Genomic DNA, 27,825 nt, shown 5'->3' with positions numbered 1-27,825 from the left:
GAGAGCGCGGCTGGCTCCACTGCTCTTGCCTGCGGGACAGCTCCGAAGGGTGGGGGTCCTGGGACGCAGCTGAGACCCAACCTTGGAAAAAGGTTCTGGGCCCCATGGGTTACAGCACTGCCCTGTGGTAAAGGGGGCCACTCTGAGCTCCAGCCTCTGGGCAGTGGGGAGGTGGCAGCAGAGGTGGCCATAGCAGAGGCCTGAGGCCTGGAGGAGTTTCAGATGCACAATCCCCACCTATCCCCACTCAGCCAGTGGGCTGCAGGACAGAATGGCACACAGGAAGGACCAGTGGCATAGCCGTGGGCCTCCCAGAGCTGTCCAGGACAGGCAGAGAAATGGGACTGTGCCCCTGAGTGTCTGCAATGCTGTCATTCCTGAGCAGGTCTGCATGTACAAGGACACCTCGGGACGGGGTCCCTGCCTTTGTGCGCCCGCTGAGTGAGCGGGGTGGGAGCTACTGGGTGGGCCTTGACGGCTGTGGGGGCCAGGCAGACAGCTGCACCTGGAGGGGCCTTCAAGCACAGACTGGAGGAGGGGACTCTGGCGGGCCATGAGGACACGCAGGTCTGGGGGCCTGGCCTGGGGCAGGGCAGGCCACCAGAGGGGGCCTACCCAAGAGCCGGTGCACTCTCACTGTGGATGGTCCCAGTGGGCACAGCTGGATGGCATCTGCCTGGGACATTCAGAGCATGGTAGGGGGTGCAGGGCACTGTGGTGGACATGCGTGCAGACTTGTGACAGATTCTCTCCCCCTACTTCCCCCTCCCTGGGGGTCGGGTGTTAATCAGACACAGCCCTGAGGGGCCTTGCTTTCCCACGGGATCCTGAGCCCCTCATCTGCTGAGACCGCATCGCGTGCCACGGGGGCAGCGGTGGGGCCCAGGAGGCCCAGCAGACAGGCGGGATGGCTGAATCACCAGAGTGGCCTGCGGGACTCATGGCCTGAGGGCTTGCCTGGGCACCCCCAGAGGGTGGGGCTGAGTCATCTCCAGCTGCAGCCGTCCCACCGCCATCCTGCTCTTTCCCAGGAACCCATCTGAAGTCTAGCCCCCAGCAGCCACTTCACTAGGGGCCAGTGTGCGACTTAAAACAGCCAAGACCCAGTCCAACTCAGGCAGGGCCGGATGGGGTCCTGCAGCGTGTGTCCGTCCAGAACCCCCTGGGGGATTCCCAGAGGCCACAGGAGGTGGGGGGCTCTACCCTCAGTGGAGTCACATCCTCTGTCAGGGGAGGGATTGTGGGTGGGGGCGGGCCTCTTGGGTCCCCGCCCGCTGCTCCACCCCAGGATCAGGGACTTTTCTCTGCGTTGGCAGTGGGGCTGTGGAGAGGCTGGTGGCGGGAGCCGCGATGGGCAGGCAAGACTGGGACTTGGTGGAGGTGGGGAGCACCAGGCTGGGACGGGAAGGCCCTGGGACTAGGGTACAGAGCAGGACTGCTGGCCTTCTCCAATCCAGGATGCGGCTGCGGCTCCTGGTGGCCGTACTCTGCACTGGGATCCTCGCAGGAGCACCCCAGGCATGGGCCCAGCGCCGGGAGAGAGGTGGGCACGGTGGGGGACCCCAGCAGGACACAGCGCTGTGTCCCGATCCCGTACCCCCTGACTCCCTGGTCCCCCAACCCTCCGGCACCCGCATCGGGTCTCCCTAACTGCATCTCAAATCCTGGCTCCCCAGATGCACTGCGTTCCCTTACCCCATGTCACCCCACGCTGGTCCCCAAGGCCAGCCTCAGTCCCAGAGATGCACCCTTGTCGGCGATGCCCCTCTGCCTCGGGGAGCCTGCTTGGCGCACCCCCACAGGGTCCCCTCGGGGGGGTCCCTGGCCCCAGCCTGCCTGGGCCGGTACTCCCCTCCTGCCCCACCCGCGGGCCACAGTGTGGGGAGGGAGGTGGTGGGCTCCAGGAGGTCTCGATGGCCCCTCTCGGCCCCAGTGACCTGCACGCGCCTCTACGCCGCTGATATCGTCTTCCTGCTGGACGGCTCCTCGTCCATCGGCCGCAACAACTTCCGCGAAGTGCGGGGATTCCTTGAGGGGCTGGTGCAGCCCTTCGTGGGGGCGGCCAGTGCGCAGGGCGTGCGCTTCGCTGTCGTGCAGTACAGCGACGACCCACGGTGAGCAGGGCCCTGGAGCTGGGCGCCCAGAGACCCCCCCCAGGACCTCTCCTGGAGACAGACCCGGGCCCTGCCAAAGCCGGGCGCGGGGCTCTGACCCTGGGGGCCCAGGAGGGGACCCAGGCCTCGGACGCCCCCTGCCGGCCGGCCGCCGCGCGTTCCGACCTCCTAACACCCTCAGCCTCCCTCCCGCCACTCCCGGCGGCCCCGCCTCCACAGTCAGGCAGTTCAGCAGAAACCCTGCCCGCAAGGCCCAGCCTGCAAAGGCCGCAGGAAGTTTGTTCTCTTGGGGCCTCGGGTGGAGAGCAGGGGCCTCAGGACCGGCGGGCCCTCGCCCCAGGGCCCCTTGGAGGCCAGGCCAGGTAGGCCCTGGCCGAGCCTGTGCCACCCGCTGCTCCCCGCAGGACCGAGTTCGGCCTGGATGCACTGGGCTCAGGGAGTGATGTGATCCGTGCCGTCCGGGAGCTCAGCTACAAGGGGGGCAATACACGCACGGGCGCCGCGATTCTCCACGTGGCCGACCACGTCTTCCTGCCCCAGCTGGCCCGACCTGGCGTCCCCAAGGTGACTCCTTGCCCTAGCATGCTGCCCAGTGAGGCCTTGAACAGTCCTGACTCTCCCTGCACCTGCCCAGGTGTGCATCCTCATCACAGACGGGAAGTCCCAGGACCTGGTGGACGCAGCTGCCCAGAGGCTGAAGGGCCAAGGAGTCAGGCTGTTTGCCGTGGGTGAGCACCAGGGCCTGGAGGTCGGGCAGCCGTGGGCGGAGGGCTGGGGCAGCCGGCCTGACAGGCAACGTCTCAGGGATCAAGAACGCCGACCCCGAGGAGCTGAAGCGAGTCGCCTCTCAGCCCACCAGCGACTTCTTCTTCTTCGTCAATGACTTCACCATCCTGCGGACCCTGCTGCCCCTCGTGTCCCGGAGAGTGTGCACCACTGCCGGCGGCGTGCCTGTGGCCCTGCCCTGTAAGCTCCTGCCTGCACTTGCTCCCTGGGGACCTCTGAGCCTACCCAGGCCCCTGACCCTTGACCCCAACCCTCCTGCCCAATCCCCCTTCCAGCTGGTGGCACGCCCTCTGGCCCCCGAGACCTGGTGCTGTCTGAGCCCGGCAGCCAGTCCCTGAGAGCACAGTGGACAGCGGCCAGTGGCCCTGTGACCGGCTACAGGGTCCAGTACACTCCTCTGACAGCGCTGGGGCAGCCCTTGCCAGGCGGACAGCAAGAGGTAAGAATAATAGGAGCGGAAGGTGCAGCGCTGGGACTCGGCTGGGCAGGATGAAGTGACCTCTGGCCCCGGGCAGGTGAGCGTCCCAGCTGGGGAGACCAGCGTACGGCTGCAGGGTCTCCACCCACTGACGGAGTATGAAGTGACCGTGGTCGCCCTCTACGCCAACAGCATCGGGGAGGCCGTGAGCGGCACCGCTCGAACCAGTGAGCAGTTCTGACCGCTGACCCTCACCTAGACCCACCCAGTAACCCCTCCCACTCCTGACCCCCCTAATCTTTGGTGGGACCTCCCCCAGCTGCCCTGGAGGGGCCGGAGCTGACCATCCGGAACACCACGTCCCACAGCCTCCTGGTGGCCTGGCAGAGCGTGCCAGGGGCCACTGGCTACCGTGTGACATGGCAGGTCCTCCATGGTGAGTGAGAGGGCTGGGATGTGGGGGTCCCTGCCCCTCAGACAGGACTGCAGATCCCTGAGTCTACAAAGCCCACTGGCCCCTATGTGCCCACTGCAGGCGGGCCCACGCAGCAGCAGGAGCTGGGCCCAGGGCAGCAGTCCATGTTGCTGCATGACCTAGAGCCCAGCACGGACTACGAGGTGACCGTGAGTGCCCTACTGGGCCGCAGCGTGGGGTCTGCAGCCTCCCTGACTGCCCGCACTGGTGAGAGGCTGGGAGCTGTGTTCAGGCTGCTGGGCCAATAGGGGGGGCACCGGGGCCACTGATGTCCCCTGTGCCCTGGCAGACAGTGCTGTCGAGCAGACCCTGCACCCAGTTATCCTGAGCCCTACATCCATCCTCCTTTCCTGGAACTTGGTGCCTGAGGCCCGTGGCTACCGGCTGGAGTGGCAGCGTGAGAGCGGTCAGTGCGGGGCAGAGGTGGGCACGCAGGCTGGGCAGGCTTCGGCTGGCCTGACCTGTCTCCTTGCAGGTGGGGAGGTGCCCCAGAAGGTGGTGCTGCCCTCCGATGTGACCCGCTACAGGCTGGACGGGCTGCAGCCGGGCACCGAGTACCGCCTCACCCTCTACACCCTGCTGGAGGGCCGTGAGGTGGCCACCCCCGCAGCTGTAGTCCCTACCGGTGAGGGCTTTGCAGCTGGCGGAGGGGGGAGGATTGGGGCCTGGTGGCAGCCTCTCACACTCTACCCCCTGACAGAGCCCGAGCTGACCGTGGGCCCTGTCACGGACCTGCAGGCAACTGAGCTGCTGGGGCAGCGCGTGCGGGTGTCCTGGAGCCCTGTCCCCGGTGCCACTGAGTACCATGTCACTGTGCGCAGCACCCAGGGTGAGGGGGTGGGCCACGCCCTCTCTCACACGGAGGGCCCGGCCCACAGCTCTCGCTGCACCCTTGCCCTGCCCGCCTCCACATCTGCTTCCTTGTCCACCACCTCCCAAGGCAGAAGTGGGCCCAGACCTGCCTCAGGGGCTGTCTGTCCCCTGTCCACCCAGCCCATCACCTCACCGGGTCTGTCCCTACCTGCTGCCCACACCCATCTCCTGCCGTGCCCTTTCACCACCCACCCTGGCCATGGCCGTTGTCCACACTGACATCTCATCCTGCATCCCCATCGGCTGACCCGTCATCATGGGCCCCCATTCATCGCTGGCCCAACACCCCATGTCTCTGTCTCCCTGTCCCTGCCTGCCCACCTTGCCCTCTGCCTCAGGGGTTGAGCGGACTCTGGTGCTCCCCGGGAGTCAGACGGCCTTTGACCTGGATGACGTCCGGGCTGGACTGAGCTACACGGTGCGGGTGTCTGCCCGAGTGGGCCTCCGTGAGGGTGCTGCCAGCATCCTCACTGTCCGCCGGGGTGAGTGCTACAGGACACTCGTGTGCATGGACAGCTTGCTGACTCCCTACACGCCTGGCAGTGACCAAGGGCCTTTGTCCTTCACCCCCAGAACTGGAAGCCCCGCTTGCCATTGCCGGGCTGAGGGTTGTGGCCTCAGATGCTACACGAGTACGCGTGGCCTGGGAGCCTGTTCCTGGAGCCAGCGGATTTCGGATTAGCTGGAGGACAGGCAGTGGTCAGTGTGGGGCATGTGGGAGGGCTGCAGAGGGGACCTTTCAGGGCATGGGCGACTGGGGGACCTGCAGGAGTCGTGCCAACACTTCGTGCTGACCCTAGGTCCGGAGTCCAGCCAGACGTTGCCCCCAGGATCCACTGCTGTGGACATCACGGGGCTGCGGCCTGGCACGTCCTACCAGGTGGCTGTGTCGGCACTGCGCGGCAGAGAGGAGGGCCCCCCCGCACTCACTGTGGCTTCCACTGGTCAGGCTCTACGCAGGCCCCTGGCTCTCCTCCTCCGGTGCCCCTCAGACCCCTGCCTTCTCCGAGAGCTCTGCTCCCCCTCGGGGTGCTTGCCTCCCCTTAAGCCCCTGATCCTTCACAGTCCCCCACCTCTACCCTAAGGCCCCATCAGCTCTGGCCGCGGATCCCCACAAGCTCACCTCTTGGGCTCCCACTGCCTCTTCTGCCAGATCCCACCTCCTCGTAGACTGACTTTCCCCTTGTCAGGCTCTCACTACCTCCTCCTGGCCCCACGGGACCCCGTCACCTTCCCTGTCAGATGCTCACCACCCCGTCCCTCTCCACCATCTGATGCCACCCCCCCTGCCAGGTCCCTGCCCCCTGTAGGCTCCCACGGCCTCCCAGTCAGGTCTGCTGCCTCCTCCATCAGACTCCCCGTGCCTCTCCCTCCAGACCCACTGGGTGCAGTGAGGACTGTCCATGTGACTCAGACTGGCCGCTCATCTGCCACCGTCGCCTGGAGCAAGGTTCCTGGTGCCACTGGATACAGGGTCTCTTGGCACTCAGGCCATGGTGGGGACCAGGGACCCTGGAGGGTCTGGGGGGCAGGTCTGACTGGAATGGGGGCTGGAGGTTTCTTTGGGGTCCAGGTGGGGCTCTGGGGGCAGAGTCTGGCTAGCCCGGGAGCTGCCTGCGTCCCCACTCCCAGGCCCAGAGAAATCCCAACTGGTTTCTGGGGAGGCCATGGCGGCTGAGCTCGACGGACTGGAGCCAGATACGGAGTACACAGTGCATGTGCGGGCCCACGTGGCCGGTGTGGATGGGACGCCTGCCTCTGTGGTTGTGCGGACAGGCGAGTGGCCCGCCCCGCCCTGCAGTGTGTTCCTGCCTGAAGACTTCTCTCCCACTGACCCACCCCACACTGAGAGTCCCCAGGGACCTCCTGGCTGCTCCCACCGCCCACTCACACTGACCCCCCTTAGGGGTCCTCATTGACCTCACGCTAACCCCCCTGCGCTGACCGCGCCTGCCCTGCCGCCCCGTTCTCTGGCAGCCGTCCCCTTACCCTTCCTCTGCCTTCAGACCCCGAGCCCGTGGGCAGTGTGTCGAAGCTGCAGATCCTCAACGCTTCCAGTGATGTTCTGCGGGTCACCTGGGTGGGGGTCGCCGGGGCCACAGCCTACAGACTGGCCTGGGGCCCGAGCGAGGGTATGGCTCCCCGACCCCACACTGCACTCCCTGGCTGCGAATGCCCTCTGCTCAGCATCCCCCACCCTGACCGTTGTCCTTGCTCGCCTGGACAGGTGGCCCCACGAGACACCAGGTGCTCCCAGGAAGCACAGACTCTGCAGAAATACGGGGCCTCCGAGGCGGAGTCAGCTACTCGGTGCGAGTGACAGCGCTGGTCGGAGACCGCGAGGGCGCCCCAGTCTCCATTGTCGTCACGACGCGTAGGCGGTGTTCGGGCTGGGCCAGGCTAGGGATTGGTGGCCTGGGCGTTTGGGGGCGGAGTTCGTGTTGGGAGGGGAGGTGGGCGGGGCGACTTGGGGCGGGGCCCGGACGGGCGGGCCTCTGAACCCGGCTTCGCTCCGCAGCGCCCGCCGCCCCGCTGGCCCCCGAGGCTCTCCGCGTGGTGCGCCGGGGGCAGCACTCACTGGGGCTGCGCTGGCAGCTAGTGCCCGGGGCGCAAGGCTTCCGTCTGCGCTGGCGACCGGAGGGTGAGAGGAGCCCCGCTAAGGCGGGGCGGGGCGTGGGCAGGGTCCGCCGGCGGGGCCTCGGGTGGGCGACCCCGCGGAGTCAGTCACGCGGGCGGGGGGGGGTCCCTAATGTGGCCCGGGGCTGTCAGCGGTGGCGGGCCTGAGGCTCCGCGCTCTCGCCTGCCCAGGTGGCCGGGAGCAGGCCCGGGACGTGGGGCCCGAGCTCAGCAGCTATGACCTGGTGGGGCTGGAGCCGGCCACCCGCTACCACGTGTGGCTGAGCGTCCTGGGGCCGGCTGGAGAAGGGCCCCCCGCAGAGGTGACCGCGCGCACTGGTGAGCCCAGAGGGCCCGTTTTCTAGCGTGATCGTTCCTCCGTTGATCACCCACCTGATCTCCTGCACCCCGAGACCCTGAGTGACCACGCAGTGGCCTCCCTACCATTCCTGACCCTGGGGCGGACCCCCAGGACCTCCGTGACATTTCCTTGGCTGAGGTGAACCGGCCCTGGGACCTCCTTCTCTGTGACTCGGGACAGACTCCGGTCCTTGGCCTCTGATTCCTCCTTCAGAGTCACCCCACTTTCCGAGCGCTGAGCTGCGTGTGGTGGGGGCCTCCATCGACTCGGTGACTCTGGCCTGGAGCCCGGTATCTGGGGTGTCCAGCTACGTCCTGTCCTGGCGGCCACTTGGAGCCCCTGGCCCAGGTGGAGGGGAGCTCGGGGCTGGGGTTGGCTGGCAGCTGAGGCTCCGTGGGGGCCTCCTGTTTAATCGGGTTCTGCCCTCTGCAGAAATGCCTGGGGCCTCGCAGACACTTCCGGGCAGCTCCAGCTCCCATCGGGTGACAGGACTAGAGCCTGGCGTCTCCTACGTCTTCTCCCTGACACCTGTCCAGGATGGCGTGCAGCACCCCGAGGCCGCTGTCACACAGAGCCCAGGTATGGTGAGCACAGCGGGAGGGGCCCACGTAGCTAGCTGGCTGCCGGCTTCAGGATCTGGGCCCCGTTGGCAGTGTGTCCACAGGCCCTGCTGGACGTGGTGTTCCTGCTGCATGCCACCCGGGACAGCGCTCATCGTGCGGAGGCTGTCAGGCGGGCCCTGGAGCGTCTGGTGTCTGCGCTTGGACCTCTTGGGCCACAGGCCGTCCAGGTTTGTCCCCAGGGGCAGCCAGACCCCTGCCTGTCCCAGCCCGTTCCCCAGCCCTGGCTCCACCCGGGCTGCCATTTCCCTGTCCCCTCCCCCTCCCCCGTTGGTCTGGGCCTTCCCCTGGGGGCTTGAGGCCCCTCCCCTGCCACGGCTTCCTGTCCTGCCCTCACTGCTGACGTCCCTCCGTCCGCAGGGTTCAGGTCGAGTCCCACATGCCCAAGCTCTGTGCCCCCCCGCCACAGGTTGGCCTCCTGTCCTACAGCCATCGACCTTCCCCGCTGTTGCCGCTGAACAGCTCCCACGACATTGGAACCGTCCTGGAGAAAATCCGCAGTGTGCCCTACGTGGACCCAAGTGGGAGCAACCTGGGTAAGGAGGGCCCTGGGCATGGGCTCCTGGGGCATCCTCCTCGGGGCCCCCGGGTCCTGACGGGTCCTTTCCTTCAGACACGGCGGTGGACACAGCTCACAGACACCTGTTGGCATCAGATGCGCCCGGGCGCCGCCGGCGTGTGCCGGGGGTGATGGTTCTGCTAGTAGATGGGCCCTTGGGAGGCGACGTCTTCAACTCTGTCCGCAGGGCACAGGCTGCTGGTGAGGAGCAGGGCTGCTGGGGAAGGGGCCTGGACGGGGCTGGCCCAGCAGGCTGTTCATGCTGCTGCTGGGCCCTCTTCAGGGCTCAAGGTGATGTTACTGGGCCTGGTGGGAGCTGACCCACAGCAGCTGCGTCGCCTAGTGGCGGGCACGGAACCAGCCCAGACCTTCTCTGCTGAGGATGATGGTCCAAGCTTGGACCGAGCAGTTAGCGGTCTGGCGACATCCCTGTGTCAGGTGGCCGTGGCCACCCAGGTTTGGAGGGGCCTCCAGGGGTTGGGGGAGGAGAAGAGGCGGGTAGGTGCTCTCAGTAGACCTGCCTGGCTTCAAGGAAGCCCTGTGTCCACAGCCAGAGCCTTGCTCCGTGCACTGTCCAAAGGTAAGCGTCCAGGGCTGAGAGGGTGGGCCATGCCCACGCCTGGGCCCAGCCGCTCTGACCCTCCTTAACTCCTCTCTCCCCAGGGCCAGAAGGGGGAGCCTGGAGAGGTGGTGAGTGGCCCTGGTGGGAGAGAGAGTGCGGGCTGGGGTCAGTAGGGAGGTAGCGGTCAGCAGCCCAGGGCTCACTGATCACCCCTCCTAGGGCACAACAGGACCAGCTGGGCCTCCCGGCTCCCCCGGACCCCCGGTGAGTGCCTCCCCACACCTGTGCTCCACGTGGTGCCCAGCCTACCACCTCCTTACCCGCTCTCCCCCCTCAGGGCAGGATCGGTGCTCCTGGCCCCCAGGGCCCCACCGGAAGTACCATTGCAAAGGGTGACAGGGTGAGTGGGGGTCCACTGAGGTTCCCCTTAGAGGCCCCTCAAGGATTCTTTGGGGTCTTTAGTGGAGAGAAGGGCAGGGCAGAGTCAGAGCCACGGCGTGCTCTGGGGGCTTGGTAGATGCTGGGAGCCCCACCAGAGATGGGGGTGGGGGCTGTCAAGTCACAGGGGCAGCAGGGTTCCGAGACCCCCAGAGAGCTGGGAGTCTGCACCCCAGAGGCAGGGAAGGCCCCCCGTCCCATCACCACCCTTTTGCTGCGGTCAGGCCCCCTTGCCCCACCCCTAGCAGCACGGTGGTCCTTGGGGTGCAGAGGCCAATGAAGAACAGCCTGGGCCCCTCCAGTAGCAGATGGGCACTGACAGAGGGGCCCTTCCTGCCCGGACATCTTCGTTTCCTTAGGGCTTCCCCGGGGCAGATGGGCCGCCAGGCAGTCCTGGGCGCCCCGGTACTCCTGGAAGCCCTGGCTCGAAGGTGAGCAGGCCTGGCCCCTTCAGGCCATGTGGGGGGACACTTTGTTGAAAGGGGGGCGGTCTAACTGCCTGGACCTGGCCTCCATTTACAGGGCTCCCCAGGGTGGCCTGGCCCTCGTGGAGAACCGGTACGTGGCTGTCCCTTCTCTGCCCCTCTCCCTGGGGTTCTTCCTGAGGCTGGGGCCCTGGGGGTGGAGCCGTGCGGCTCACCCTGACTGGCGCCTGTGCCCACGTATCACCTGTGCTGTTCTGTCCTCAGGGAGAGCGAGGGCCTCGAGGCCCGAAGGGGGAGCCGGTAGGTGAAGGCTGGTGGGGAGCCAGGGCCCGAGGTGAGACGCGTCACCGCGCACCGCGGGGCCCCCACCCACGAGGCCCCCATTCTCTGAATGCCGCAGGGAGAGCCGGGCCAAGCTGGAGGCGAGGGCGCATGGCTGCCCGGGCCGAGAGGGGATCCTGGTCCTCCGGTGCGTTCTCCGGGCAGGGGATCCGTGGTGGGGGGCCAACAGGAGGTAGGCGAGCACCGGGCTTGGGCTGTATGCTCTGACTCTTCCCCAGGGCCCCCCTGGATCTCGTGGCCCTTCAGGACTTCCTGGAACACCTGTGAAGGTGACAGCGCGATCCCTGTGTGGTCTCATGACCTCCATGTGACCCAGTGACCTGGTGACCCCATTTGAGCCCCCACAACCCCTACTGGTTGCTCTGACCCCATGCGACCCCTTGGCGCTCCATGCCTCCTTGGTTCCTCCATGACCCTGGTGAACCAGCTTGACCCGGGACCCTCGTTGCCCCGGGTGCCTCGGGCAGTGGATGTGTAGTCCGGGGTCATGGGGTCATGGTCTGTTTTCCAGGGTGACAAAGGCGACCGTGGGGAGCGGGTAAGTGAGCAGTGGGGAGGCGGAGTAGCCCCGGGTCCGGGTCCCTGGCCATCCCCTGACCTGCTGTCTTCTCACAGGGCCCCCCTGGACCAGGGGATGGCGACACTGCTCCGGGGGAGCCCGGGCTGCCGGTGAGGGAGACTTGTGTCTCTGCTGGGGGCCGGGGGGCCGTGCTCGGGTGGACAGAGGCCTCAGGGCTTGGCCTGGGGGGCGGGTAGGTGCGAGGCCTCACAGTTCGGGACTCACATCTTTCCTCACTTCTTCCTAGGGTCTTCCTGGAAATCCCGGACCCCAAGGCCCAGTTGGCCCCTCTGGGGAGAAAGGGGAAAAGGTGGGAGACCTGACCTTCGTGCCCTGCCCTGGGGGAGGGGACCGGGCGCCAGGGGACAGGGTCTTCTACCATTTGTCCCTCCTTCAGGGGGACTGTGAGGACGGAGCGCCAGGCCTCCCTGGACAGCCCGGAGCCCCGGGTGAGCCGGTGAGTGTAGGGCAGGGGTTCCGAGTGAGGTGGGCCTGGTTCCAGCCCCCACCCTCCGCCGTCAGCCTTTGTCTCCATCCCTATGTGTGCGCTTGAACCTCCGGACCTCTTCTAGGGCCTGCGGGGACCTCGTGGAGACCTGGGCCCCAAGGTCAGTGCCAGCTGAGGAGGGGTCCACTGTGAGAGGGAGTGCACAGGGAACCCCAGGGCTGGGGATGGCAGGGGCGCCCAGAGGCCAGGCACCGAGCTCTCAGAGGTGGGACGGCTGGACTTTGACACACCTCATCTGGGCTTGGATGGCCAAGTCCCGTCTCTCTCTTTAGGGTGACCGGGGCCTGACAGGGACCGCGGGTGAGCCTGGAGAGAAGGTAAGGACAGCCTGGGAGCTCTCGGAGCCTGGAGGGTCTGGAGCCAGACTCTGTTCTGACCCACCCTCTTCTGTCAGGGCGAGCGTGGATCCCCTGGCCCAGTGGGACCTCAGGTGAGCCCCCTAACCCCAGGGCCAGCTGACCTGGGCCCCATGCCCCCTCCTGGTTTGACTTCTCACCTTGACCTCATGGCCCCTGACCCCCTCATCGCGTGAGTCATGATCCCTGCAGAGGCAGGCTCTGCCCCTCAGCCGAAGTGACCTCGGCTTCCACTGACCTGCTGTGTCTTCCTGCCGAGCCTGACCCCCGCGGACCTACGTCCTCATCTCCCACGACCCATCTCCATCCGTGTTTGCAGGATCCCCCTGCCCTTACCCACCCGGGGCCATGTTTCTGCTCCTCCTCCCCAGGGGCTGCCAGGAGTTGCTGGACGTCCTGGAGCCGAGGGTCCTGAGGTGGGTCTCTGACTGTACTGGGACCAGGCACAGGGCGTCCATGTGCTCCTCTGCTGGGCTCACACTTTCTCCACGTTCAGGGGCCACCAGGACCCGCTGGCCGGCGAGGAGAGAAGGTGGGTCCTGGGTGGCGGCCTGGCCCCCGGGCCCAGGGATTGCAGCTGATGGGACACTGGGACTGTGGGCTCCCAGGTGGGCCTCTGACCCGTCCCTGCCCCCGTCCTTCTTCCACAGGGGGAGCCTGGTCGCCCTGGGGACCCTGCAGCGGCGGTGAGTGAGTGGGGACGGGGCTTGGCCTGGCACAGCCCCTCCAGCAGCTATAAACCAGTGTTTCAGGTGGCAGCCCCATGACCACGGGACCCTGGGCAGGTTCAGAGCTCAGCCACTCTCCTTGTGCTGTGACGCGCCTCCCGGCTGAGCTCTGTGACCCAGTTCTGTGCCGCCCTGACCCTGGCCAAGGCTGTACCCCGTGACCCGGCGGACCAGCTGCAGCTGTCTTGTTTGTTTTAGGGACCGGCCATTGCTGGAGCCAAAGGAGAGAAGGTGGGTCTGGTGAGCATGAGGGAGGCTGTCACAGGTCAGGGTCAAGGCCCCAGGGTCACTCTGGGCCTGTCTGGGGTCCCCTGATAGCTGGGTCACGGGTCCTGAGCCTGGGCTGGTGCTGATGGTCTCTTTTGCCCCCAGGGAGATGTGGGGCCCCCTGGGCTCAGAGGAGGTGCCGGAGCCAAAGGGGAGCAGGTGAGTTCAGGGGAGCACTGGTGGGGGGCTGGGCGTAAGGCTGCACCCCCGGCCTCTGACCCCCCCACCCACAGGGCCTGCCCGGCTTGGCTATTCCTGGAGACCCTGGCCCCAAGGGGGACCCTGGAGCCCGGGTGAGTACACGTGGGGACAGGAGTGTGGCAGAAGAGGGTCCGCTTCCTGGGAGCCCCAGCTAAGTCTCGTCTCCCTCCACCTGCCCTGCAGGGTCCCGTGGGCCTCACCGGCAGAGCAGGGGCCCCGGTGAGTGCCTGGGAGCATGGTAACCACAGGGTCTGGGGGCACCTCCCCTCGAGGGCTGGCTGTGTGAGCACCGACCCTCCCCCTTCCTGCCTCCCCCACAGGGCGACTCAGGGCCTTCTGGAGAGAAGGGAGACCCTGGGCGGCCTGGTGCTCCAGGACCCGTCGGCCTCCGAGGACGAGATGTAAGAGGGTGGGGAGGAGGGCCGCAGCCCCCGGGGCCCTTGGGCCTGGGCTGACCCTCGTGTCCTACAGGGCGAAGCTGGAGAGAAAGGTGACGAGGGCCCCCCGGTGAGACTCCGGCGTGTGGTTTCTGGGCTCTCCCCTTGCCCATGCTGGGGTTGGGGACTCCAGCCATCCGGCCGGCTCCTCTGCCTGCCATCCGGCGGGCCCGGCCCCCACTCTGCCCCCACTCCTGAGTTAGTTTGAACCAAACTCGGCTCAGTGTGGTTTTCTCTCCGACCCCAGGGTGACCCTGGCCTGCCTGGAAAAGCTGGCGAGCGAGGCCTTCGGGTGAGGCTTGGCAGGGAGGTTGGGGTGCCAGGAGAGCTCTGGCGGGAGGGGGACGGGAGAGCCAGGGGCCTGCACAGTGCGGGGTGCTGGCTCAGACCGGCTGCTCTTCCCAGGGGGCGCCGGGAGCCCGAGGGCCCGTGGGCGAGAAGGGAGACCCCGGAGATCCGGGAGAGGACGGTCGCAATGTGAGCCTGAGCCCCGAGCCCTGCCCTGCCGCCCTGAACCGTCACTGCCCGGCTCCTGTGGCCCCCTCCTCAGCCCCGGGACCCCCAGTAGTCCTCAGGTGGCCTCCAAAGCCCCCTGACACTGCTGCCTACCCGGGTGACCTGGCCCCTGGCTTTCTGCAGGGCGCTCCCGGACCCGCCGGACCCAAGGGTGACCGTGGAGAGCCGGTGAGCAGTCTGCCGCTGGCGGCTCAGGAGGGGCGGTAGTTTCAGTGCCGGATGCGCTCAGTGCCCCCAGAGGGGCCTGTGGGTCATGGTGGGACTCGGCCCCTTCAGGCCTGAGCCCCCCTGGGGCTGGGCGTTGGGTCTGCAGGCGCCTGGGGGCTCCTGCTGACTCTCACTGTCTCCTCTCCCAGGGACCCCCAGGACCCCCTGGACGGCTGGTAAGCGTCGAGCTGGGCCTGGCCCTCTGTCTTCACCCTCACTGCCCCTGTCGGGCTGGTCTTCTTACTGGTTGCTGCCCTGCAGGTGGAGCCGGGACTTGGAGCTGGAGAGAAGGTATTGGGTCTGTGGGTGGAGGGAAGCTGCACGCAGGAAACCCCCCCGAGTCCCCTGATGGCACTGGCTTGCTGCCCGTGGCCCCTTGACAAGCTCATCTCTGCCACAGGGGGAGCCTGGAGACCGTGGCCAGGAGGGCCCTCGAGGACCCAAGGGTGACCCAGGCGCCCCTGGAGCCCCCGGGGAAAGGGTGAGTGTGGTCGGTCCGGGGGCAGGTGTGGGCTCACAGGTGAGAGGGGTTCACTGCCCTGCCAGCCCCACTCCCCATGTAGCTCTCACCTGTCACTGACCTTTTCCCCTTCAGGGGGACCCAGGTGTCCGAGGCCCAGCCGGAGAGAAGGTGAGGGGTGGGGAGCGGTGTAGCCGTGAGCCTGGCCCTGGGCCCTTGCACCCTGCCGGGCCTCTCATGCAGTCTTCCCCCAGGGCGACCGTGGCTCCCCCGGCCTGGACGGCCGCAGTGCACTGGATGGAAAGCCGGGAGCCCCTGGCCCCCCCGGGCTGCAGGTGAGACAGTGGTCATGGCCTGGCCACGCCCCTTCCCTGCCCCATGGGACCCCAGCCTGGCCTAGGCCGTGGTGGTGGTCTGCATTTTCCCAGTCCCCACTGGCTGACCGCGGCAGGCTTCCCAGCTGTGACTCTCTCCTCAGGGCGCCACAGGCAAAGCCGGGGACCCAGGGAGAGATGTGAGTGTGGGCCCCCGTCAGGGCGGAGGGTGGCTCAGTGTCACGGCATCCCAGGGATGTTGGTCCAACTGTCCTTGGGGGTCCTGGCGTCGCCTTCTTCTGACCTTCTCTGCTCAGGGGCTTAGTAGGTGTCTCCCAGCAGGGCATCTGTGCCCGTGGGGGCCTCTGCCTCAGGGGACCTGTGTGGGACCTCCCAGTGCTGGGGGTCTCTACACAGGGGGATGGCTTTATGGGGCCTCCCTGTCCACGGGGTGACTCAGGGCTAGTCAGTGGCCCCCTCGGTCCCAACAGAGGCTTTTTCAGGGGCTCCCAGGCCTCCGAGGAGAACACGGCCCCGCCGGCCCCCCCGGAGCCCCGGTGAGTCCAGGCTTTCACATACCCTTTGCCCCTCGCCGCCCCCATCCCGGCCCTGACTTCTGGCCCGTGACCTGTGCCCACAGGGAAAGCCAGGCGAGGACGGCAGGCCTGGCTCAAGTGGCAAAAATGTGAGTGTGCGGGGCAGACATGGCAACACCAGCTGAGAAAGGCAGCACGTGCACACAGCCCTGACGTGCCCAGCCACACGGGCATGTGCAGACACCTGCCGAGGAGCGCCAACACCACGTACCTTCCCTAGTCACACAGTTACACCCTAATATGTCCACATGTGGGCACACGTGGGCACACAGGCTACCTAGCAGATGCAGTAAGGAGGATGTGTACCCACGTGCTAACAGAGCCCACGGCACAGGCACAGGCATGCTGGTGGGAAGCCGCATCCAGGGACACTTGGGGACCTTCTGACACACAGACACCTCCACCCAGACTCTAGTACGTGCTGAGATGTGGACCCAGGGCCACACATCAGCCTATGCTGAGACACGGTGTGCACGCACCGAAGGCTCTGACCTGACGTGACGCGTGCGTTTACATCCACAGCCTCTCATGCACATGTGGCCACACTGTTCAGATACTCATAGGACTCGTAAACACATACCAGGATACACAGGCAATTCTGAGGGCATCAGGGACATATAGACGTGTGTCTGTCTCATGTACACACGTATGAGCTCTGCCCATATGTAGACATGGGCCAAGATGTGCCAACAGCCTGACATGGTACCGGGTATAGCCTATCAGGACACACAGTGTGCTCACGGATGCTCACACCAGTACACAGGCACAACCCCCAGACATGTGGCCAGTCACCAACCCAGGAACGCATACACAGGGAGCTACCGCTAGAGAACCAGGCACAGGACACACACACGGCACAGTGAGCACCTTGTTCACCACAGATGCACCCATACACACCCTCAGCAGTCACGGGTTGCCCTGCAGGGTGCACAGAAGCCTGGAGCTGCAGGCACAGACATGCAGTTGCCTGAGGTCTGCCAAGCCAGAGCCTTGCAGCCCGACACGCACTGTTGGGCTAATGTGAGTCCTCTGCCCACAGGGAGAACCTGGGGACCCTGGAGAAGACGGGAGGAAGGTAAAGCCGTCCCCACCTGAGGTCTGCTCTGGCCTCAGACTGGGCTGTATCTGAAGCACCTTGTCTTCCTTAGGGAGAGAAGGGAGATCCAGGTGCCCCGGGCAGAGAAGTGAGTGCTGGAGCCTTCTGCAGCCTCTGACCCCCGCCCCTGACCTGTGGCATATGACTCCACTCCTCCTGGGGTCTCGGATCCTGATACTAGCTGCACCCTCCACAGGGTCGCGACGGCCCCAAGGGTGAGCGTGGAGCTCACGGTAGCCCTGGATCCCAGGGCCTGCCGGGCCCCCTGGGGCAGGTCGGCCCTCCTGGCCAGGTGAGTGTGCACGGTAGTTCTAAGACCTGTCGGATATCCTGCCGGGATGCCGTGACCCTGTGTGACCTTGGTGCTCTCTCTTGTCTCAGGGTTTTCCTGGTGTCCCTGGAAGCCCAGGCCCCAAGGTGAGTGTGCACATGTGGGGCCGGGGCACGGTGAGGGGCTGGCCAGGTTGGTTCCTTTCCCCCACCTGCTCCTTCTTTGCTTTCAGGGTGACCGTGGGGAGACTGGACCCAGAGGGGAACAGGTGAGCCCCGTCCCTCACATGCCCAGGTAGCCCCGGCACCCCCACGCCCAGAAGCGGGCCAGCAGTCTGTCTCTGTGTCCCCAGGGCCTCCCTGGAGAGCGCGGCCTGAGAGGAGAGCCTGGGAGTGTGGGGGTGAGTGAGGGGTACCGGTCCTCGATGCCTGCCTGCACACCCACAGGGCCACTGGCCCCCGTCCCCTTGCCAAAAGGCCCTACAGGCTCTGCCCCGGGTGCTTTGTCCCCTGCCCTATCCAAGTGCTCATAGCCCATACCCTGGGAGCCTGGGCAATGGGGACGTGCCAGATGGGGGCCCCTGGTGGCTTTGAGCCGGCTCGACCAAGGGCTAAGGATGGTGTGGTGGTGGCTGGGGCAGAGGGGCAACGTGGGCCCGAGGCAGGCGCTCCTCTGCAGGCAGCCCTTCACCCCGCTTGTGTCCCCAGAACATGGAGCGAATGCTGGAAACTCTTGGCATCAGGGTAGGTTGTTTGGGGTGGGGGTGAGGCACACGGGGCACCCCCATGGCCCGGCTGGCTGTGGGGAGGAGTTCCCAGCCCCTCGCTACCACTCAGACATCTGTCCTGCGAGAGATGCTGAGGACCTGGGATGAGAGCTCCAGTGGCTTCCTGCCAGTGCCCGAACGGCAGCCTGGCCCCAAGGGGGACCCGGGCGAGAGGGGTGCCCCGGGCAAGGAGGTAAGAGCTGGCCGCTCGGTGGGGGCCCTGGGGTGTGTGTCTGCAGCTGCCAGCTCACTCGTCTCCTGCAGGGCTCCACTGGCATTTCTGGAGAACGTGGTCCGAAGGGAGATCGTGGAGACCCCGGCCCTCAGGGGCCACCTGGCCTGGCACTTGGGGAGAGGGGCCCCCCTGGACCTCCCGGTCTTGCCGGGGAGCCTGGAAAACCTGGAATTCCTGGGCTCCCGGGCCAGGCTGGGGGAGTGGGGGAAGCAGGAAGGCCAGGAGAGAGGGTGAGCCTGGGGCTAGCCCGGGGGGTGGCGATGTGGGGTCGGGACTCGGACTCCCCCGGCATAGCTCACATTTCTTATTTGCACTTCAGGGAGATCGGGGAGAGAAAGGGGAGCGTGGAGAGCAGGTAAGCAGAGATGAGCCTCACAGGCGGGCTGTGGGCGCACTGCATGGCCCCCCACTTTCTTCTTTTCTGCAGGGAAGAGACGGCACCCCTGGCCTGCCTGGCCCCCCAGGCCCCCCAGGCCCCAAGGTGATCACCCAGCCCTGCCCTAGGCCTGTGACTTCCACTGGCAGGTGGCCACTGGCAGGTCCACCCTTGGGCCCCAGAAACTCCATGTGATGCCTCTGACTCCATGACCCTTGGGAAGTCCTGGTCTGGGATGCCCCCTCCATGCCCTGTGACAGACACACTTCCCCCTGGGGTTTTGTGCTTGTAGGTAGACATGGACAAGCCAGGTCTCGGACTCTCTGGAGAACAAGGACCCCCTGGACTCAAGGGTGCAAAGGTGAGTGTGGGACCCACCTGGAGACCAGCCCTGCCTCGGCACCAGGGCCTGATTGACATGTCACCCCACAGGGGGAGTCGGGCAGTGACGGCGACCATGGCCCCAAAGGAGACAGGGTGAGGCCCCCACCCCCACGTCCCCTCCTCTGTGGGAGCACGCGAGAGGCACTGTGTGCATGGGCACAGGGCAGGGACTGGTGCTCAGGGCATGCTGCTCACCTGCAGGGTGTACCAGGCATTAAGGGAGCCCAGGGCGAGCCTGGACAAAGAGGTCACGATGGCAGCCCGGTGAGTCCTTGCTGCACGGCCACATGTGTGCCAGCCAATGGCTCTTCTCCTGCTGTCTGGATTGGAGTCTGCGCTGCCGGGGACTGTCCCGGGTGGCTGGGATAAGGGACAAGGACAACGTGGCTCTGAACCTGCTCTCTCCAGGGCCTGCCAGGGGAGCGCGGAGTGGCTGGGCCTGAAGGGAAGCCGGTGAGTGGGCCTGGGGTGCGAGATGGGCTGTGGGTGCTGTCCAGAGGCACCGGGTGGGCCAAGGCCCAGACGTGGGCACCAGCCCCGGTGATAGAGGCTCACAGCCCTTCTCTTCCCAGGGTCTGCAAGGTCCCAGGGGGGCCCCTGGTCCCGCGGTGAGTACCTGAGTCTTAGCCTGCCTGCCCCCATCCTGTGCACAAGGCTCCCAGTGGGCAGTACTGCCTCATTTTCCCTGGTGGGGTACAACCGGCTCCCCCTCATCAGACCCTGTCTCCGCAGGGCGGCCATGGAGACCCTGGACCACCCGGTGCCCCGGTGAGCAGTGGGTGCAGGTTGGGCGCTGGGCTCCAAGCCCAGGCAGATAACTCTGACCCCTGCCCCTACCCCCAACACCTTCTCTAGGGTCTCGCTGGCCCTGCAGGACCCCAGGGACCTTCTGGCCTCAAAGTGAGTACAGGCGTGTGTGAGTGTGTGGCTAAAGGGAGGAGGCGGCTCCTCCGAGCCGTGTCTGCACCTGCCGACCCCCTGGAATGGCACTGTCCACAGCGAGGGGCCCTGCCTGCGCGGGCTCTGCTGTGGACAGCTGCCGGGGCCTCTCACCCGCTGTGGGGTGGACAGTGGCTGGGACCTCTCGCCCACTGTGGGGTCACCTAGTCTCCGGGTTTTGGCAGGGGGAGCCTGGAGAGACAGGACCCGCAGGACGGGTAAGTGGCCAGCCCACGGGTGGCACCCGGTAGCCAGGTGGAGCTGGCCTGCCGTGAGCCGCTTCTCTCTCAGGGCCTGCCTGGACCTACTGGACCCGTGGGATTGCCCGGCCCCACCGGCTCTTCGGGCCTTGTGGTGAGTGAGCCCCGAGACCCTGCAGGGGCACCGCGTCCCTGCCCTCCAGCCCCTGCGCCCTCACCCACCACATGTGACCTGTCTTCCTCAGGGTCCTCAGGGGGCGCCAGGTTTGCCGGGACAAGTGGTGAGTCCTGGGGGTCAGGGCTGGGCTCCAGGGACCAGGGGTCAGCGAGTGGGCCCCTGACACAGCTCCTCCCACCCAGGGGGAGACAGGGAAGCCAGGAGCCCCTGGTCGTGACGGTGTCAGTGGAAAAGATGGAGAACGAGGAGCCCCCGGCATGCCGGTGTGTTCTGGGGAGCTTGAGCAGGCCTGTGTCGGGGCCCTTGGCATGGCCACCTGTCTGTGGAATGAGGAGGGCGGGGCACAGGGCCGGGGTGGTGAAGAGGCACTGGGGACCTCATGCTGGTCTGCCACAGGGATCCCCAGGCCTGCCCGGCCCTGTTGGACCTAAAGGAGAGCCTGGACCCATGGGCACCCCTGGGCAGGTGAGCTCGACCCTGCCTCCCACCTCTGCTGCAGCTCCTCTCCCACCCAAAGCCCAGCGGGTGCCCTGGTCTGGCCAAGAGGCGGTGGAGTGGGGAGAGGGCAGGCGGCGAGCTCACCAGGCTGTCCCCACAGGCTGTAGTCGGGCTCCCCGGAGTGAAGGGAGAGAAGGTGAGTGGGGGGGTCTGGAGGGGAGGGCGGGGGGGGGGCAGGAACCCTACTGACCCCTTCCCTTACCAGGGAGCCCCCGGAGGCCTTGCTGGAGACCTGCTGGGAGAGCCGGTGAGTGGTGCCCCCGCGGCCCTCAGCCTCCATGACGTGTCCCCATTCAACTCAGCCTCAGGTTCCCTCCTCAAACCCTCTGGCCATGGCTCTGATGCCCCCATTGCCTCTGCAGGGAGCCAAAGGTGACCGGGGACTGCCTGGGCCTCGGGGCGAGAAGGTGAGTGGGCCCGGCCCCAGGGCAGAGGGGTGTGGGCGGGGGGGGGGTGCTCGGTGCCTCACCTCCTTCTCTGTGCAGGGGGATGCCGGCCGAGTCGGGGAGCCTGGAGACCCTGGGGAAGATGTGAGTGGGGCCTGGGCCCGTCGCACCTGGGTGGCGGAGTGTAGGCATGGGCACAGGGGCCGTACCGGGGCCTGTGTGGTCTGAACGAGTCTGGCACACGTCCTAGCCTCAGCCCTCCGGCTCAGGGACCTTTGGCAGCTACACGCCCAGGGCTCGGGCCTCTTGGCTTCCGCGCGCCCGTGCGCTGCACGCCCGCTGCCCCTCCCTGCGCCTGCCGTGTCCGGGCACCTGTCCCTCTGGGTCTCCCGGGTCTCAGGACATATGGCAGTCCGGGCACCTCTCCCCGGTCAGATGTCAAGCTGCCCCTCCGCCCCACCCGTCCGTGCTCCACGCATCTGTGTTCACGTCTTCTGGGACGGGTTTGAGGCCCACGTGTCTGTGATCATGCCCGCACTCCTCCCTGTCCTGCCCTCCCACACCCGGGCTCACATCTGAGCATCCAGGGGAATGTTTGGGCCACGTCTCAGACCTGAGTTTATGTCCCTCCTCAAGTGCTATGTACTCTGGTTTTAGGGTCAGAAAGGGGCTCCAGGACTCAAGGGTAACAAGGTATGTGGGCTGTAGAACGTGCCTGCTGGGGTCATGGTCCTGAGACCCCTGAGGCTGACGTGACCCCTTTCCTGGCAAGGGTGACGCTGGAGTTGGGGTCCAGGGACCCCCTGGGCTGGCTGGTCCACCAGGTCTGAAGGTGAGCTGATGCTCCATCCCCGTGGAGGTGCCAGGAGGAGGGTGTTCTGGGCTGGACCTGGGGAGGGGTCCTGCTGGGGCATCCCTCCCTTTGCTATCTCCGTTCCAGGGAGATTTGGGCCCCCCTGGTGCCCCCGGTGCTCCTGGGGTTGTCGGATTCCCTGGTCAGACGGGCCCTCGAGGAGAGACAGGTCAGCCAGGTTCCAGCGGAGAGCGGGTAAGGGCCCGGGCAGCACATGGGGACTCGGGGACCTCAGGACCTCTGGGCCTGGTCTGCGGGCAGAGGAGAGAAGGCTTGCGCCCTGCCTCTCTGACCGCATTTTCCTGGTAGGGTCTTGCAGGCACCCCAGGGAGAGATGGAGCCCCGGGTCCCTTGGGACCACCTGGGCCCCCAGGGTCAGTGGTGAGTACCAGTGTCCCAGTGTCCCGTGTGTTGGGGTCTATCCCTGCGAGGACTCGTGCTGGGGACTGACACCTGTGGCTGGGGGCCTTGGAGGGGCCCCAGAGCCTCACCCTCCTTTGCCCACAGGGAGCGCCCGGGGCCTCTGGACCAAAAGGAGACAAGGTAGGTGGGACGGTGCCCCTGGCTCCTCCTGCCCCCCGTGCAGCCCCCAGGCCCTCCACTCATCCCCGTGTCCTGTTGATGTCCAGGGGGACCCTGGAGCAGGGCTGCCCGGGGCCCGCGGCGAGCGTGGGGAGCCAGGCGTTCGGGTGCGTACATCCTGCCCCGCGGTCACAGCCGTCGCAGGAGCCCTTTGCCGCGGCCTCACCCCGGGCCCCCGGCTTCCGGGTCAGTGAAAGTATCATTGCCATGCAGGGTGAAGATGGCCGCCCCGGCCAGGAAGGACCCCGAGGCCTCACGGTGGGTGGCGCTGGCGCCCTGCCCAGCCCCTGGTCCCTATGCTCGGAGCTCTCCTCTCCCCTGGCCCCTTGGTCCTCCCCGGCCCTGTGAGCTGGCCCCCGCCTGCCCCCTGAATCCCCTCCACTCACGATCTCCTTCTCTCCTGCAGGGCCTTCCGGGTGGCCGGGGGGAGCGTGGGGAGAAGGTAAGGTGGGGAAGGCCCCGGGCTGATAGGGTCAGGCTGGTCTCGACATTCAGGACCTGGGTGCCTCCTTGTCGGGGTGGGACTCACTCTCTCCCACCCACCAGGGTGACGCTGGACTGGCAGGGTCAAAGGGCGACAAGGTGAGTGCAGCAAAGGTGTGGGGCAGGGCGGGCCTGGGTGCGCTGACCCCCTGACTGCCCCCATCCACTCAGGGTGACTCAGCTGCTGCCATAGGGCCTCCGGGGCCACGGGGCACCAAGGGGGACACGGTGAGTGGGTCTGGCCTGGGTGTGGGGATGCTCCTCGGTGCTGGGCCTGGGGTCTGAGCTCCTGGACCCTTGACCCTCTGGTCCCTGATCCTGACTTCTGATTGCGACCCAGGGTGAAAGAGGGCCTCGGGGCATAGATGGTGATGAAGGACCTCGGGGAGCCAGTGGGAGCCCCGGCGAGAAGGTACTGGAGGAGGGCGGGGTGTCCTGGGTGGGGTCAGGAGCCGGGCCTGGGGCTGCAGGCTCTGTAAGGGGGTCTGTGAGGGAAGGGAGGCTCTCTGGGGGGTGCTGAGGGGTCCCAAGGGGAACGTGTGGGCTGTGGCTCTGTGAGGGACCCTCTGGGAGCAGACGGGGCTCCTTGGTATCCAGGGACCTCCGGGCTGGTGTAGCAGCCCCGTGGTAAGAGGAGGTGCAGGACGGGCGGTGCTGGGTGGCGTGAGCAATCTCTGCCCCGGCCAGCAGCTCTGAGCCTCCAGCGGGGCCCAGACCTGACTTGGTCTCTATCCTGGTCACTCCCACAGGGTGCCAAGGGAGAGCCTGGCGACAGGGGCTCAGCCGGGTTGCTGGGAGCACGTGGACTCACTGGACCCAAGGCAAGCCCCACCCTGCAGAGACCCAGAGCCACCCTAGGCTCGCTGTCCCCTGGGCGTCCCTGCAGGCTGCTGGCCTGCCTGGCAGTGGCCGCCCCGTGCGCACGTGGGGCCCGTGTAGCCTGGGCCCTGGCGGCAGGTCACTGAGTGGCTGCTCAAGCAGCAGTGGGCCAGTGTGGGGACCATGACGCTCAGGGGCTGCCCTCCCCCCCGTCTGTGTCTCCGTAGGGTGAGCCTGGTGCTGCAGGGACCCCTGGGGACCCGGTAAGATACCCTGTCCCTGCGTGGTGGCTTTAACCCTAGAGTGGCCCACTGCCCTCATGGCCCGCCCCATCCTTCGTGGTAGCCCTGTGGCACTGGCATCCATGTGGTGACGCTGTTCCCCTGGAGAGCTCTGCCCCTGCGTGACTCCCTTTGATCCCTCACTGACCTCTGACTTCACGGAGACCACTCTCTCCAGGGACCCCCAGGAAAGGATGGAGCCCCTGGTGTCCGAGGAGACAGAGGAGATGCTGGCTTCATGGGTCCCCGGGGCCTCAAGGTGCGAAGGGCGCCAGGTTCTTCCTGGCCAGGAGGGCCTGGGTCGGAGGTCAGCTGCTCTGGGGCCTGAGTGGGGAGTGTTAGTTTAGATGCTGGAAGGTCAGAGGAGGCTGGGGTGTCTGAGACCAGTGGAGGGGTTCCATGGGCTTACAATGTGGGGCCCCCAACTCACCTTTCCACCTGCTTTCTTCCCTCAGGGCGAACGGGGGCTCAAGGGAGCTTGTGGCCTGGACGGAGAGAAGGGAGATAAGGTAGGAGGTCAGGGCGTGCGGGCAGCTGCGGGGCCTGGGCCAGAGGCTGACCCTCTACCTGATGCCCACAGGGAGATGCTGGTCCCCCAGGCCGTCTGGGGCTGGCAGGTCGCAAGGGAGATGCGGTGAGTGTGGCCCACAGAGCGGAGGGGAGGGGAGGGGAGGGGAGGGGCGGAGGCCAGCTCCTGTGTCCTCTTCTCTAGGGCGAGCCCGGTATCCCCGGCCAGTCTGGGGCCCCTGGGAAGGAGGGCCTGATTGGTCCCAAGGTATGGAGACCTCAAAGGTGGACCTGAGAGGGTCAGGAAGAGGCGGGGAGGTCAGGGTTAGGTCAAGGGTGTCATGTCCAGAGGCTCGGAAGGTTGGGACGTGGGGGGTAGGATGGGGCTGGTCTTGAGGTGTTGGGTGGGCCAGGGTCCCGGGGGGATTTAGGCAGAAGAGTCGGGAAGGGGAGCAGGGCTGGAGCACCAGGGCCCCAGGGCTTGATGGGCGGGGTCATGGGGAGGTTGGGTGTCAGTGTGCAGGAGCTAGGTGGGGTCCGGGCAGGGGATGTTAGGTGGGGCCGGGTGGCAGGGCTGGGCAGGTGACGGGCACGCAGTTGAGCCCGGTGGAGCCTCATGCTTCTCTCCACCCCAGGGTGACCGAGGCTTTGATGGGCAGCCAGGACCCAAGGGCAGCCAGGGGCAGAAAGGGGAGCGGGTAAGTTGAGGCCCAGGCCATGGTGAACTGAGGGGCCTGTGCTCTCTGGAAGTGGGCCCATCCTTGGGGACTCTGGTCATGGACCCTGATCTTTCTCTCCCCAGGGGACCCCAGGAATTGGGGGCCTCCCAGGTCCCAGGGGCAGTGATGGCCCTAGCGGCCCCCCTGGGCCACCTGGCAGTGTCGGTCCTGGAGGCCCTGAAGGACTTCAGGGCCAGAAGGTGAGGAGCCTGGCTGACCGCTGACCTCTGAACCTCCCTGACCTGCCAGCGCCTAATGCCCCTGCCCCCCTGGAACCTGTGCTCCCCACCTTGCCCTGCTTCTGGCCCCACTGCCCCTAACCCCTAACCATCAGGGGGCTTGTGTCTGACAGGGTGAACGAGGGCCCCCTGGAGAGCATGTGGTGGGGGCCCCAGGGGCCCCTGGGACCCCCGGAGAGAGAGGGGAGCAGGTGAGTGATGCCTCCGGAGCCTGGGGTCAGAGATCGGGAGCTCTGCCTTCGCTGAGGTCAGAGCTCACAGCCTGTCCCATGCGCGGCACACAGGGGCGTCCGGGACCCATGGGCCCCCGCGGTGAGAAGGGAGAGGCTGCGCTGACGGTGAGTGGCCTGGGGTGGGCCCGCCCGCCCCCGCCCCCGCCCTCTGCACCCAGCACCCTGCCCGCTCCCCACCCTGCCCCTCCTGGGAGTGCTGGGCTCTCCCTGACCCTTGTGGTCTTGTGCTCCCAGGAGGATGACATTCGGGCCTTTGTGCGTCAGGAGATGAGTCAGCATTGTGGTGAGTGGGCCTGCCCAGCCCAGAGTCTCGGGTTCCATCCCCACTCCACCCCCGGCGCCCACACAGGGGCAGGTAGGGATCCTCGAACAAGGGCCAAGCAGTCAAGGGGCTGGGAGGAGATGCACACAGGGCAGACGTGCTGAGAACTCCCCAGGTGGGCACCTGCGGGCCCTGGGGGGCCCCATGGGCATCAGAGAGCCAAGCGCTGTCCCCTCTGTTCCTGCCAGCGCCCGAGCTCCCCCTGCCCTGTGCCTCCCTTGCGCTCTGCTCGCCTGTCCCCTCTGTGCCACTCCCCACCTCCCCAGCTCTCCTGCTGCCCTCTGTGCCCCTCCCGTGTGCTGCTGCTCCCCCTGCCCCCTTCCTCTTCTGTGTCTCTCACTGTCTCTCTCCTGCCCTGCTCCGCCCTCCCCAGCTTGCCAAGGCCAGTTCATCGCATCGGGATCGCGTGAGTAGTTTTCTGGTGTTTTCTGCTCCTGGAACCTCACCTGGGCACTCTGGGCACGGGCTCGGCTGGGGTAGCCGCGGTGACCCCCAGGGATGCTGCCCCTTGCTCCAGGACCCCTCCCCAGTTACGCTGCAGACCCCGCCGGGCCCCAGCTCCACCGTGTGCCTGTGCTGCAGGTCTCCCACATGGAGGAGGAAGGTGAGGACGCTGGGCCCCTGGGTGCGTGGGGGGGACCCAGGGCCCACAGGCAGGGCACGAGCGTGGGCCCTAGTGCCCGCACGGAGGCCCAGCTCTGCGCCTCGCCCCGAGGGCCGGAGTCGGGCAGCGGCCCTGCTCACGGCCCAGCCCACCCTGCACGCAGGCCTGGTGCCCCCCGAGGATGCCGAGTACGAGTACTCTGAGTACTCAGTGGAAGAGTACCACGGCCCTGACCCTCCTCAGGAGGGCAATGGTGAGGATGGGGCCTATGGAGCCAGGCCAGGAGGGCTCCCGTCCCAGCCTGAGGGTGGGCTGAGCCCTGCTGACATCCTGACCCCTCTGGCCAGACCCCTGCTTGCTTCCGCTGGACGAGGGCTCCTGTGCCGCCTACACTCTGCGCTGGTACCACCGGGCTGGGTCAGGGGGCACGGAGGCCTGTCACCCCTTTGTCTACGGTGGCTGTGGAGGAAATGCCAACCGTTTTGAGACCCGTGAGGCCTGTGAGCACCACTGCCCACCCAGGCTGCCCCAGAGCCGGGGCACAGGTATGGGCCTGCCCCACGGCGGGGCCTGGGTCAGCAGCCCCCTCAGGCTGGGGGACCAGGGACATGCCCTCCAGCCAAGGAGCTGGATAGAGATCCCAGGAGTGGGGGTCCTCAGGCGGCCCCTGCGCTCCCTCCTTTGAAGGTTGAGGAAGGCTCCCCCACGGCCGGGGCCCCAGCCACCCTGACCCTGTGCCCAGGGCTTCTCCGGGGGAGGGCAGATGGCTGAAGACAGCTCCCCTCCTGCCCCTCCAGGTGCCCCCCACCGCTGAGGCTGGCGCCCTGCCAGTGGGGTCCCGAGGGTCGCATCTCAGCAGGCTCCCGGACTCTCCCTTGGTGCTAGAAGCCTGTGTGCATGTGAGCATGCACAGTGCGTCCGTTATTTCAGTGTCCGGGCCCGTGGGCCTGGCCTTCCCCTGTGGACAGACCCCCATTGTGGGTCCTGCCTCCCCGGCAGATGACTCATTGTGGGGGTGGCTGTGGGGGTGAGCGGTGTGGCTCTGACCACCCTTGACCCCAGCCTGTGATGACATGGTGCTGATTCTGGGGGGCATTAAAGCTGCTGTTTCAAAGG

General features: G+C 66.8%; 1 protein-coding gene and 1 long non-coding RNA gene across 6 annotated transcripts; one reads left to right on the top strand and one right to left on the bottom strand.

The window, feature by feature from the left end:
- Positions 1 to 1,298: 1,298 nt before the first annotated feature.
- Positions 1,299 to 27,825, top strand: COL7A1 (collagen type VII alpha 1 chain). Of its 4 annotated transcripts, XM_036994332.2 has the most exons (118): positions 1,301 to 1,358; positions 1,458 to 1,543; positions 1,934 to 2,114; positions 2,519 to 2,678; positions 2,749 to 2,842; positions 2,919 to 3,080; positions 3,176 to 3,339; positions 3,416 to 3,545; positions 3,638 to 3,754; positions 3,854 to 4,000; positions 4,083 to 4,199; positions 4,269 to 4,418; positions 4,494 to 4,622; positions 5,005 to 5,148; positions 5,240 to 5,365; positions 5,467 to 5,610; positions 6,043 to 6,162; positions 6,299 to 6,442; positions 6,673 to 6,798; positions 6,894 to 7,040; positions 7,185 to 7,307; positions 7,475 to 7,621; positions 7,857 to 7,991; positions 8,076 to 8,222; positions 8,297 to 8,433; positions 8,673 to 8,799; positions 8,877 to 9,023; positions 9,106 to 9,278; positions 9,373 to 9,402; positions 9,486 to 9,512; positions 9,604 to 9,648; positions 9,722 to 9,784; positions 10,182 to 10,253; positions 10,345 to 10,380; positions 10,512 to 10,547; positions 10,648 to 10,716; positions 10,808 to 10,858; positions 11,101 to 11,127; positions 11,205 to 11,258; positions 11,396 to 11,458; positions 11,546 to 11,605; positions 11,721 to 11,756; positions 11,929 to 11,973; positions 12,051 to 12,086; positions 12,384 to 12,428; positions 12,509 to 12,544; positions 12,663 to 12,698; positions 12,939 to 12,971; positions 13,113 to 13,166; positions 13,241 to 13,300; positions 13,392 to 13,427; positions 13,529 to 13,609; positions 13,680 to 13,715; positions 13,893 to 13,937; positions 14,051 to 14,122; positions 14,285 to 14,329; positions 14,518 to 14,544; positions 14,630 to 14,659; positions 14,769 to 14,849; positions 14,964 to 14,999; positions 15,083 to 15,163; positions 15,307 to 15,342; positions 15,646 to 15,699; positions 15,783 to 15,827; positions 16,778 to 16,813; positions 16,887 to 16,922; positions 17,031 to 17,126; positions 17,216 to 17,251; positions 17,338 to 17,373; positions 17,458 to 17,505; positions 17,813 to 17,848; positions 17,942 to 18,064; positions 18,136 to 18,336; positions 18,426 to 18,461; positions 18,534 to 18,587; positions 18,775 to 18,843; positions 18,915 to 18,959; positions 19,068 to 19,130; positions 19,275 to 19,319; positions 19,439 to 19,474; positions 19,599 to 19,634; positions 19,722 to 19,766; positions 19,991 to 20,023; positions 20,097 to 20,159; positions 20,251 to 20,286; positions 20,366 to 20,446; positions 20,580 to 20,648; positions 20,782 to 20,817; positions 20,887 to 20,928; positions 21,044 to 21,088; positions 21,167 to 21,211; positions 21,725 to 21,760; positions 21,840 to 21,899; positions 22,008 to 22,115; positions 22,230 to 22,301; positions 22,428 to 22,463; positions 22,550 to 22,609; positions 22,716 to 22,760; positions 22,909 to 22,944; positions 23,049 to 23,084; positions 23,157 to 23,213; positions 23,326 to 23,397; positions 23,735 to 23,806; positions 24,032 to 24,067; positions 24,264 to 24,344; positions 24,541 to 24,594; positions 24,666 to 24,719; positions 24,798 to 24,860; positions 25,228 to 25,290; positions 25,395 to 25,511; positions 25,664 to 25,741; positions 25,835 to 25,888; positions 26,018 to 26,066; positions 26,479 to 26,511; positions 26,623 to 26,709; positions 26,873 to 26,962; positions 27,057 to 27,254; positions 27,507 to 27,825. In XM_036994332.2, exons 1-118 carry the CDS (start codon positions 1,351 to 1,353, stop codon positions 27,521 to 27,523), a joined length of 8,742 nt encoding a protein of 2,913 aa, XP_036850227.2. In that variant the 5' UTR covers positions 1,301 to 1,350; the 3' UTR covers positions 27,524 to 27,825. The 4 variants fall into 4 exon arrangements, 3 of the variants coding, with proteins under 3 accessions (XP_036850227.2, XP_073086663.1, XP_073086664.1); XM_073230562.1 differs by lacking the exon at positions 14,964 to 14,999; XM_073230563.1 differs by lacking the exon at positions 22,550 to 22,609.
- Positions 19,135 to 24,572, bottom strand: LOC140848291 (uncharacterized). Of its 2 annotated transcripts, none has more exons than XR_012128853.1 (3): positions 24,516 to 24,572; positions 24,234 to 24,409; positions 19,135 to 19,226 (listed from the first exon to the last, which is right to left on the bottom strand). It is a non-coding gene; the product is annotated as an uncharacterized lncRNA (long non-coding RNA). The 2 variants fall into 2 exon arrangements; XR_012128852.1 differs by lacking the exon at positions 19,135 to 19,226 and adding an exon at positions 22,047 to 22,171.

The sequence above is a fragment of the Manis javanica genome, chromosome 3 (assembly GCF_040802235.1).
Source record: "Manis javanica isolate MJ-LG chromosome 3, MJ_LKY, whole genome shotgun sequence".
Lineage (NCBI taxonomy): Eukaryota > Metazoa > Chordata > Mammalia > Pholidota > Manidae > Manis > Manis javanica.
Note: the sequence above shows the minus strand (reverse complement) of the source record. Positions and strands in the feature narration are given on the sequence as shown.